Source organism: Schistocerca gregaria, chromosome 3 (assembly GCF_023897955.1).
Source record: "Schistocerca gregaria isolate iqSchGreg1 chromosome 3, iqSchGreg1.2, whole genome shotgun sequence".
NCBI classification, from domain to species: domain Eukaryota; kingdom Metazoa; phylum Arthropoda; class Insecta; order Orthoptera; family Acrididae; genus Schistocerca; species Schistocerca gregaria.
In genome coordinates, this window is record NC_064922.1 from 589,396,807 (window position 1) to 589,409,475 (window position 12,669).

At 41.4% G+C, this 12,669-nt stretch overlaps 1 protein-coding gene across 2 annotated transcripts in view; it reads right to left on the reverse strand.

Annotated features, from left to right (window-relative positions):
* Positions 1-12,669, reverse strand: part of LOC126354982 (UDP-glucosyltransferase 2-like) — a 142,412-nt gene that overhangs the window by 47,313 nt on the left and 82,430 nt on the right. For both annotated transcript variants that reach the window (XM_050005067.1, XM_050005068.1), the window contains exon 4: positions 7,403-7,862. In XM_050005067.1, the coding sequence (XP_049861024.1) occupies positions 7,403-7,862 (460 nt within the window). The remainder of the gene's footprint in view (positions 1-7,402; positions 7,863-12,669) is intronic.

The window sequence follows — 12,669 nt, forward strand, 5'->3', positions numbered from 1 at the left end:
AATCACTGTACCGTCAGTGATTGTGTGGCGAGCCTTCTTTGTCTCCCTCAGAGGCGCATTTGTATTGGTAGGTAGTCTTTAGTCTGGAACAACCAGACCAGGATAATTTGTTTCGGGCTATATTCGTGACATCATCATCATCACTACCACGACGGCACGTCGAAGCAACCAGCCATCGCCTCCAGTACGTCAGATCGTGCCCGTGCAGTTAAGAAGACCGCTTGGTAATGTATGTCCTCAGCACCGGCAGATTACTGAATTTTGCTATGTGATAATCAGAGCTCAGCAAACCGCGCCTGTTCCCGTATTTTTCTAACGTGGTTCTGTCTTGGGTGTTCACCATCTGAGATCTCACTACTCTAGCAGCAATTAATGTTGAGTTGGCTGGGTGTTTCTCTTGAGATTTGAGTTGCAAGGAATTGACTCCTCATACCACATGGTCGTAAATGTCACAAGCTAGTTTATGGACAACTTCACCTTCACAGGATTTATTTCAGTATCCAATCTGACGTGCTGTAAATGTTTCTTGTGTTTTGTTTATTATTTTGAGTTTAGTCATAATAAATCACATGGTTAATTTGGACAGAACTTTGATTCTGTAGATCGGTAGAGCAACCCTTTCATTTCTCACTACGTTAATGAAACTTTCCTTTATCAAATTAATTTGTATCAAATTAAATTATTGCAGGTGCCAAACTCTTTTCTACTCCACTTGCAGGGTCTATTACAGTCAGTTCGCGTTTCTTCTTAATCCATGTGCAACAGCAAAAGTCGGAGTTAGAAAAAAAAAAGGGGGGCTTACAGCATCATTTCAATATGAAGATTCTAGACGAATTTAATGTTAAATACACTGCTAGCACGACACCTCGCAGTCTTTGAGGTTAGACGGCACCAGGCTCGCGGCAGTAGTATCGAGTCATTGAAGTAGTTTGCTCTTCAGCCGACAGTATCGCCCAATGGAAGTTCAAATAAAAAGTAGAATTAGCAAAGGATAATTGTCCTGTCTTTCCAATTCATGACACCCATTAACAAGACGAATTTTATAAGATTCTTGACAAATTGAAAATAGGGTCAGGATGAAACATTGGGATACCAGTATAAGAACTCAAGTGCACTGGTTAAGTTGTAAGCCCCTCACCCTTACGGAAGCTACTCTTGTACTGGTGGTCGAAACGTTGTTCAGTACTGCAGCACGATGACACGGCCATGAACTCTGTGAGGTACTGGGCGAGTCGTTCCGCTCTGAAAATATTCTAAGTCCTGAGGAAGCAGTGACCGCACGGGGCGCTCGGCTGGGCGACCACGTGCTGCTAAACGGTAGCCGGGCGAGAGGGGTAGCCGCAGCCCATGGCCCAGCCTCGCGGCTGGGAATTCCATGTTGACACTGTGACGAGGACGGTGCGTTGTGTCGACGAAGGAGATGTCTATGTCGGGAGTGCCAAAGATGGCGCACTTTGTGAAACCATAATAGCAGATGTTTCACAGTTCGTATAGAAATTAATAGTAGCCAGATGAATCGTGATACCTCAGAAAAAAACATATATATTACCATTATTTGTACGACGATTCTGATGGTGTAATCAGATTTTCAATATCTTCATTAGTTTAAAGTTTAGTATCTCACGGTAAGTTATACAAGTAATATCCAGCAACGAATTTCCGAAACATAAACGCTTCATCCGATTTTGTCGATCGACGTGCCTTTAGAAAGCTATTAGTGTAAACCTAAATTGGTATGAATTACAGGCATGTAAATTGAATAGTACATGAGTTATTGGAGGTCAAAGTGGCCGATTACTATCGATCGCGTGAGGCCGTAAGTACTCCACATTTACACGAAAAAACGGTAGCAGAATGCTTATAAATATATTAATTCATCTATGTCTTTGTTAATATCCGGTATGTGCTATTGATAAAGAAACTGATCAATTATTTACTGCGTTTAAAAACACACACACACACACACACACACACACACACACACACACACACACACACACACACACTAGGCTCTTGACCTACCTTTTGCTCCTTTTCTTTTGATATATGTTTATTTAATTGTTTATCTATTTAATAAAGTGTGTTAGAACGAGTTTATGGTCCAGCCGCGGGAATATTTATTTAATTTCAAGTATTTAAATGTAAATTCACTATTTCGAATATGTTTCATTATGTTTTTGAGTGTTCGTTGGCTAGGAGACATGGCACGAACGCTCTAGCCAATCACAGCGCTCGTGAATGGGGAAACTGGATGGAAGCGAGTTCGGGAGAGGAGAACACAGAAAGTTCGGGCAGTGCGGAGTGCTGGACGGTACGGCACAGGACACGGGAGTCAGTGCCGGACGCGGACAGTACAGCGCGACGAACGCACAGTCAATAGACGGACTGGGAGAGTGTGGAGCAGTTTACGTGTGGTCGCGGCAAATAGAAATACTTCGTAGTGCTGACTTGTGCACTTGTGAGATTTCCGTGGCTTCTACAGTGAAGATGTGGTGTACGCTTACATGTGAATATCTCACGAGCTTTGTTGTTGTTCATAATTCATTACGTGCAGTAGGAACCTATTGTTTCCCTGTTATTGAACTTATGATTTATTTAATTGCTGGACCATCTACACCAATAAGTGTTTTGCAGAAATATACTACATTCTCAAAAGTACTTCTACTATCGAACTCATTATTTAAAGTCGTCAAGATAGTACCTGCAGATTTGATTTAATTGCAATCTTTGCCGGCCGCGGTGGTCTTGCGGTTCTAGGCGCGCAGTCCGGAACTGTGCGGCTGCTACGGTCGCAGGTTCGAATCCTGCCTCGGGCATGGATGTGTGTGATGTCCTTAGGTTAGTTAGGTTTAAGTAGTTCTAACTTCTAGGGGACTGATGACCACACCAGTTGAGACCCATAGTGCTCAGAGCCATTTTTTCAATCTCTCATTTATGAACGTCTGTGTTGCGTTCAAAATTCGCAATTGCAGAGTGATAGGAACTTTCGACCGTTCGATTCATGTATCTATTCATATTGGGTGCTGTAGACTCCCCCCCCCCCCCCCCCCCCATAAAACATAGACCTTGCCGTTGGTAGGGAGGCTTGCGTACCTCACCGATACAGATCTCCATACCGTAGGTGCAACCACAACGGAGAGGTGTCTATCTGTTGAGAGGCCAGACAAACGTATGGTTCCTGAAGAGCGGCAGCAGCCTTCTCAGTAGTTTCACGGGCAACACTCTGGATGATTGACTGATCTGGCCTTGTAACACTAGCCAAAACGGCCTTGCTGTGCTGATACTGCGAACGGCTGAAAGCAAAAGGGAAACTACAACCGTAATTTTTCCGGAGGACATGCAGCTTTACTGTATGGTTAAGAGGATGTCGTTATCAGGAGAAAGAAAATTGGCGTTCTACGGATCGGAGCGTGGAATGTCAGATCCCTTAATTGGGCAGGTAGGTTAGAAAATTTAAAAAGGGAAATGGATAGGTTAAAGTTAGATATAGTGGGAATTAGTGAAGTTTGGTCAGGTGAATACAGGGTTATAAATACAAAATCAAAAGAGGTAATGCAGGAGTAGATTTAATAATGAATAAAAAATAGGAGTGCGGGTAAGCTACTACAAACAGCATAGCATTATTGTTGCCAAGGTAGACGCGAAGCCCACGCCTACGACAGCTGTACAAGTTTATATGCCAACTAGCTCAGCAGATGACGAATAACTTGAAGAAATGTATGATAAAATAAAAGAAATTATTCAGATAGTGAAGGGAGACGAAAATTTAAGTCATGGGTGACTGGAATTCGATAGTAGAAAAACGAAGAGAAGGAAACGTAATAGGTGAATATGGATTGGGGTAAGAAATGAAAGAGGAAGCCTCCTGGTAGAATTTTGCACAGAGCACAACTTAATCATAGCTAACACTTGGTTCAAGAATCATAAAAGAAGGTTGAAAACATGGAAGAAGCCTGGAGATACTGACAGGTTTCAAGATTATATAATGGTAAGACATTTAGGAACCAGGTTCCAAATTGTAAGATATTTACAGGGGCAGATGTAGACTCTGACGACAATCTATTGGCTATGAACTGTAGATTAAAACTGAAGAAACTGCAAAAAGGCGGGAATTTAAGGAGATGGGACCTGGATAAACTGACTAAACCAGAGGTTGTACAGAGTTTCAGGGAGAGCATAAGGGAACAATTAACAAGAATGGGGGAAAGAAATACTGTAGAAGAAGAATAAGTAGCTTTGAGGGATGAACTATGTGAAGGCAGGAAGAGGCTCAAGTAGGTATAAAGACTAGGGCTAGTAGAAATCCGTGGGTGACAGATATTGAATTTGATTGATGAAAGGAGAATGCAGCAAATGAAACAGGCAAAAAGGAATACAAATTTCTCAAAAATGAGATCGACAGGAAGCGCCAAATGGCTAAGCAGCCATGGCTAGAGGACATATGTAAGGATGTAGAGGCTTATCTCAGCCACCTAGGGGTAAGATAGATACTGCCTATAGGAAAATTAAAGAGACCTTTGGAGAAAAGAGAACCACTTGTATGAATATCAAGAGCTCAGATGGAAACCCATTTCTAAGCAAAGAAGGGAAAGCAGAAAGGTGGAAGGAGTAAATAGAGGGACTATAAAAGGGCAATGTATTTGAGGGTAATGTTATAGAAAGGGAAGAGGATGTAGATAAAGATGAAATGGAAGATATCATACTGCGTGACGAGTTTGGTAGAGCACTGAAAGCCGTAAGTCGAAACAAGGCCCCGGGAGTATACAACATTCCATTAGAACTACTGACAGCCTTGGGAGACCCAGCCCTGACTAAACTCCACCATCTGGTAAGCAAGATGTATGAGACAGACGAAATACCCTCATTCTTCAAGAAGAATATAATAATTCCAATCCCAAAGGAAGCAGGTGTTGACAGATGTGAAAATTACCGAACTATCAGTTTAATAAGCCGCGGCTGCAAAATACTAAAGCGAATTCTTTACAGACGAATGGAAAAACTGGTAGAAGCCGACCTCGGGGAAGATCAGTTTGGATTCTGTAGAAATATGGGAACACGTGAGGCAATACTGACCCTAAGACGTATCTTAGAAGCGAGATTAAGAAAACGCAAACTTATGTTTCTAGCATTTGTAGACGTGGAGAAAGTTTTTGACAATATTGATTGGAATACTCCCTTTCAAAATCTGAAGGTGGCAGGGGTGAAATATACGGAGCGAAAGGCTAATTACAATTTGTACAGAAACCAGATGGCAGTTATAAGAGTCGAGAGACATGAAAGGGAAGCAGTGGTTGGGAAGGGGGTGAGACAGTGTCGTAGCCTCTCCTCGATGTTATTCAATCTGTATATTGAGCAAGCAGTATACGAAACAAAAGAAAAACTCGGTGTAGGTATTAAAATCCATGGAGAAGAAATAAAAACTTTGAGGTTCGCCGGTGACATTGTAATTCTGTCAGAGACAGCAAAGGACTTGGAAGAGCAGTTGAACGGAATGGACAGTGTCTTGAAGGGAGGATATAAGATGAACATCAACAAAAGCAAAACCAGCATAATGAAATGTAGTCAAATTAAATCAGGTGTTGCTGAGGGTATTAAATTAGGAAATCAGACACTTAAAGTAGTAAATGAGTTTTGCTGTTTGGGGAGCAAATTAATTGATGATGGTCGAAGTAGAGAGAATATAAAATGTAGACTAGCAATGGCAAGGGAAGCGTTTCTGAAGAAGATAAATTTGTTAACATCGAGTATAGATTTAAGTGTCAGGAAGACGTTTCTGAAAGTATATAATGGAGTGTAGCCACGTATGGAATTTACACATGGACGATAAATAGTTTGGACAAGAAGACAATAGAAGCTTTCGAAATGTGGTGTTACAGAAGAATGCTGTAGATTAGATGGGTAGATCACATAACGAATGAGGAGGTATTGAATAGGATTGGGGAGAAGAGGAGTTTGTGGCACAATTTGACTAGAAGGAGGGATCGGTTGGTAGGAGATGTTCTGAGGCACCAAGGGATCACCAATTCAGTATTGAAGGGCAGCGTGGAGAGTAAAAATCGTAGAGGGAGACCAAGAGATGAATACACTAAGCAGATTTAGAAGGATATAGGCTGCAGTACGTACTGGGAGATGATGAATCTTGCACAGGATGGAGTAGCATGGAGAGCTGCATCAAAACCGTCTCAGGACTGAAGACCACAACAATAGAAACTGTAGACTGGCTTGTAATGCGCCAACTACGTATCCCAGTCCCTAGACAACGAAACCAGCCAAAAGTTTTAACATTGCAACGTTGAGTCTGAAGGTGCGTATTTGTTTAGAAATCCCGCAACTCTGGACATTTTTTAGTTGATCTTGATACTGGCAACTGAAAGCTATGTTAATATAGGTACCAGGGGAGAATCAGGCAAGTTACATATCGATTTTTAACAACTTTTATAGGGTAGTCGGCGAATGACTCACCAGCCACCAATATTTTTAAATGTTATTTTTCTGCCGTCACTAGCATCCCACGCTCTAACTTTCTAATTTTGTATTTCCTGCAACTAACTTAAACTGTAATGATAAACAAATATCTGTAGACATAAAAGTGTGTACATATGTATCTGCTTTATAATATTCCAAGTAGTTGGCTTTGCAGTATTCGTCAATAATTTCCACTGACAGTAAAAAACTACTAAAAATAATTTATCCTATTCTGTTTTAATAATGAGTTTACTCTTAGAGTGCAAACATAAAACATTTCTCTGTTGTTAACGTGTTCTATTTTGCACATCCCACACATCATCTTTCCTCTGTTTACATCCTTGGCCAATATTTGATGACTGATATCTTTGTATCTTCCCTTAATAATAATATTTGCATTGAAAACAAAAACACCAAGCGTATAGCACATGTGTGATGCTCAAGACTGACATTAAGAATATTATAAAGTATGCCACAGTAATTCATGCGAAATATGTGTGCTGTGTGGAACTCGGCAACGCATAAATCGCTCTGGAAAACCGCATGGACTGCAACAAACAAACTGGCATCTACTGAAACTTATGTGAGCCAACGTAACTATTTTGCACCATTTATAAATAAATACAAGCACCTTAGCGTATTTTTATTAATGAAAGAACTTATAAAGAGGCACTAAATGCTCATATATTCTTGTGCAGAGTGGAATCAGACGACATGCTGTTGGTCAAAACATGTGTGTAACGAAAAAGTATTAGCCACTTGAAGATGGGCATTGTAGTCCGAAACCGTTTATGGCACTAAAACAAAACATTTAAAAAGTATTTGTGACTAGTTGCGTCATTAATCAACTATCATTAACGGCCGCGGAGTTCACAAGATTCAACATGAATAAAATAACACTTTTATAGGGTGTTTTGATAACTCAAATCACACTTACCTTCGGTAAGGGCTTCCGTTCCTTTTCGATGTGAAGGCCAGTCATCTCTATTACATTGGGCAGACGTGGGTGTGGGTAATTGGCACTGAAGTGGTTGTTCGCCAGGAAGAGACTCATGTTACGCATCATGTCCATGAGACTAGGAACATCTGGTCCAAAATGCTTCCGTATAATCCTCTCATGTACAGGCAAAATGACACTCGCACCAGAGCGCGCTTGCCTGAACAGGGAAAGGAAGTTGTCCATTCTCTGCCAGAAATCCATGTGGTCTGTGTACGGTGCCAGAATCTCTGGCATGTACGACGGATTCACAGTGTCACCCATGAGGGCACTGATCCCACCAGTCATCCCCATCGAAAGGAAGCCGATGACAGGTGGCGGCCCCAGCTTGTGGATGAAACCAAAGTAGCAGAAAGTGGGGGCCGCCTCCACAATCACGACATCAAACTTCTCATCCTGCCTGAAAAGACATAAAAAAATCTAAATCTTTGAAGCCAATCAAGATACTTTGTTTTATAACTTCACCATCGACACATACAACTACACTCTGCAAATTACTTTCACGGGCTTGGCAGTAGATGGCTCCCATATTATTAGATATTCTTCCAGTTCCATTGATGTACAGAGCACAAGAAGAATGGTTGCTAACGAGCTGAGCAAGCTGTAGATAGTCTGATTGTACCTTCGTGGTCGCTATGGAAGCGATACATAGGGGGGTTGTGGTATATTACTACAGTTCTCAACTGAACATAGTACTGGAATTTTTTTTATTTTTTCACTGGATAGTTGAGGTCCCCCTTCAAGCATCTTCCAGATCAAGTTTTTCAGAATGTCCCTGTTGCTCTTCCAAGGGTCAAATATACCTGTGACCGTTCTTGCCGTCTTTTTTTTTCAATATCCCACTTAGTCCTGTTTGGTATAGGTGCCACAAATTCTAGCAATATTACATTGACTTGTATTATATACAGTTTAGTGCAGCGGTTAGTATTGCTGGCTGGCATGCTGTAGATAACTGGTTCAAACCTGACCACCAGCAATTATTTTTTTATCTAGTATTTGTCATTTATGGAAGGTTCACGAAATCTCTTAAGTTATTAATGCTAGTATTTTTTGAAATATCCTATTTTTATACAAACAGCAACACTCCCCATCCAAGAGTTCAGTTCTGTTTCGGCTGTACATTAGTGTTAGAAACAAACATGCGTTAAGTTCTAAGATAACAGACCTACACACCACTAAGCACCACGCGTACTGTTGTCTGGGACACACTGTTTGTAGATATATTGTACTTTTACTGCCTTTTACTACAAGTGGATGTTATTGTTGTTGTCTTAAGTCCTGAGACTGGTTTGATGCAGCTCTCCATGCTACTCTATATTGTGCAAGCTTCTTCATCTCCCAGTACCTACTGCAACCTACATCCTTCTGAATCTGCTTAATGTATTCATCTCTTGGTCTCCCTCTACGATTTTTACCCTCCACGCTGCCCTCCAATGCTAAATTTGTGATCCCTTGATGCCTCAAAACATGTCCTACTAATCGATCCCTTCTTCTAGTCAAGTTCTGCCACAAACTTCTCTTCTCCCCAATCCAGTTCAATACCTCCTCTTTAGTTACATGATCTATCCACCTTATCTTCAGCATTCTTCTGTAGCACCACATTTCGAAAGCTTCTATTGTCTTCTTGTCCAAACTATTTATCATCCATGTTTCACTTCCATACATGGCTACACTCCAGACAAATGCTTTCAGAAACGACTTCCTGATACATAAATCTATATTCGATGTTAACAAATTTTTCTTCTTCAGAAACGCTTTCCTGGCCATTGTCAGTCTACATTTTATATCCTCTCTACTTCGACCATCATCAGTTATTTTACTTCCTAAATAGCAAAACTCCTTTACTACTTTAAGTGTCTCATTTCCTAATCTAATTCCCTAAGCATCAGCCGACTTAATTCGACTACATTCCATTATCCTCGTTTTGCTTTTGTTGATGTTCATCTTATATCCTCCTTTCAAGACACTGTCCATTCCGTTCAACTGCTCTTCCAAGTCCTTTGCTGTCTCTGACAGAATTACAATGTCATCGGCGAACCTCAAAGTTTTTATTTCTTCTCCATGGATTTTAATACCTACTCCGAATTTTTCTTTTGTTTCCTTTACTGCTTGCTCAATATACAGATTGAATAACATCGGGGAGAGGCTACAACCCTGTCTCACTCCTTTCCCAACCACTGCTTCCCTTTCATTCCCCTCGACTCTTATGACTGCCATCTGGTTTCTGTACAAATTGTAAATAGCCTTTCGCTCCCAGTATTTTACCCCTGCCACCTTCAGAATTTGAAAGAGCGTATTCCAGTCAACATTGTCAAAAGCTTTCTCTAAGTCTACAAATGCTAGAAACGTACGTCTGCCTTTTCTTAATCTTTCTTCTAAGATAAATCGTAAGGTTAGTATTGCCTCACGTGTTCCAACATTTCTGCGGAATCCAAACTGATCCTCCCCGAGGTCCGCATCTACCAGTTTTTCCATTCGTCTGTAAAGAATTCGCGTTAGTATTTTGCAGCTGTGACTTATTAAACTGATAGTTCGGTAATTTTCACATCTGTCAACACCTGCTTTCTTTGGGATTGGAATTATTGTATTGTTCTTGAAGTCTGAGGGTATTTCGCCTGTCTCATACATCTTGCTCACCAGATGGTAGAGTTTTGTCATGACTGGCTCTCCCAAAGGCCGTCAATAGTTCTAATGGAATGTTGTCTACACCGGGGGCCTTGTTTCGACTCAGGTCTTTCAGTGCTCTGTCAAACTCTTCACGCAGTATCTTACCTCCCATTTCGTCTTCATGTACATCCTCTTCCATTTCCATAATATTGTCCTCAAGTACATCGCCCTTGTACAAACCTTCTATATACTCCTTCCACCTTTCTGCCTTCCCTTCTTTGCTTAGAACTGGGTTGCAATCTGAGCTCTTGATATTCATACACGTGGTTCTCTTCTCTCCAAAGGTCTCTTTAATTTTCCTGTAGGCAGTATCTATCTTACCCCTAGTGCGATAAGCTTCTACATCCTTACATTTGTCCTCTAGCCATCTCTGCTTACCCATTGTGCACTTCCTGTCGATCTCATTTTCGAGACAATTGTATTCCTTTTTGCCTGCTTCATTTACTTCTTTTTTATATTTTCTCCTTTCATCAATTAAATTCAATGTTTCTTCTGTTACACAAGGATTTCTACTAGCCCTCGTCTTTTTACCTACTTGATCCTCTGCTGCCTTCACTACTTCATCCCTCAGAGCTACCCATTCTTCTTCTACTGTGTTTCTTTCCCCCATTCCTGTCAATTGTTCCCTTATTCTCTCCTTGAAACTCTGTACAACCTCTGGTTCTTTCAGCTTATCCAGATCCCATGTCCTTAAATTCCAACCTTTTTGCAGTTTCTTCAGTTTTAACCTACAGGTCATAACCAATAGATTGTGGTCAGAGTCCACATCTGCCCCTGGAAATGTCCTACATTTAAAACCTGATTCCTAAATCTCTGTCTTACCATTATATAATCTATCTGATACCTTTTAGTATCTCCAGGATTCTTCCATGTATACAACTTTCTTTTATGTTTCTTGAACCAAGTATTCGCTATGATTAAGTTATGCTCTGTGCAAAATTCTACCAGACGGCTGCCTCTTTCATTTCTTAGCCACAATCCATATTCACCTACTATGTTTCCTTCTCTCCCTTTTCCTACTGACAAATTCCAGTCACCCATGACTATTAAATTTTTGGTCTCCCTTCACTACCTGAATAATTTCTTTTATCTCATCATACATTTCATAAATTTCTTCATCATCTGCAGAGCTAGTTGGCATATAAACTTGTACTACTGTAGTAGGCATGGGCTTTGTGTCTATCTTGGCCACAATAATGCGTTCACTATGCTGTTTGTAGTAGCTTACCCGCACTCTTTTTTTATTCATTATTAAACCCACTCCTGCATTACCCCTATTTGATTTTGTATTTATAACCCTGTATTCACCTGACCAATAGCCTTGTTCCTCCTGCCACCAAACTTCACTAATTCCCACTATATCTAACTTTAACCTATCCATTTCCCTTTTTAAATTTTCTAACCTACCTGCCCGATTAAGGGATCTGACATTCCACGCTCCGATCCGTAGAACGCCAGTTTTCTTTCTCCTGATAACGACGTCCTCCTGAGTAGTCCACGCCCGGAGATCCGAATGGGGGACTATTTTACCTCCGGAATATTTTACCCAAGAGGACGCCATCATCGTTTAATCATACAGTAAAGCTGCATGTCCTCGGGAAAAACTACGGCTGTAGTTTCCCCTTGCTTTCAGCCGTTCGCAGTACCAGCACAGCAAGGCCGTTTTGGTTAATGTTACAAGGCCAGATCAGTCAATCATCCAGACTGTTGCCCCTGCAACTACTGAAAAGGCTGCTGCCCCTCTTCAGGAACCACATGTTTGTCTGGCCTCTCAACAGATACCCCTCCGTTGTGGTTGCACCTACGGTACGGCCATCTGTATCGCTGAGGCACGCAAGCCTCCGCACCAACGGCAAGGTCCATGGGTCATGGGGCGACAAGTGGATGATCATCCATAAAAATCTGCAATACCTTGCTACACCCTTGAATGGCTTCCGTAATGTCCAACTATGGAATTGCAAATTACTTAAATGAGGATCGTTAAATGCTTGCCCTATAATGAATTTATGCCTGGTAGCGAGGGTCGTGTTGTTAAGGTGAAAGTTCGAAAGTTGCGTCGGCCGGCAGCCCTCTAGTGGAGGGCAGCTTTTGTGCTGCTATATAGCACGATTCCACGCTGGCCGGGAGAGCAGAGTTGTAGAAGGGGAGAAAGAACTTGCATCGGCAGGGAGCTGTCACTCTCCCATGTTCAGAATGGCACCTTCAGCAGATGGGAACCTCCAGCTTTCTGGAGAAACATGATGATGCCACGGAATTAGAAACTAGCCTCGGGCACAATTTTTAACTTTCCGAGGATCTGACAAGCGAGGGTAGCTGCTGCAAGCAAAACGCAACTGGAAAAATAAGGTGATGTCATGAGGCCAGATCATATAAAGCTTTTTGAACAAGAGAGAAGGATAGAGAAGTCGTTGAAGTTCCTTATGTGATGTTCTCTCTTGGGATTTTTCCTCAATTATTCTTGTACAAAGATGGTTAGTCCATTTTTCTTGGCAGAAAGGGTAGGTTTTCTTGTCGGAAAGAGCAGATTGTTAGATTCTGAT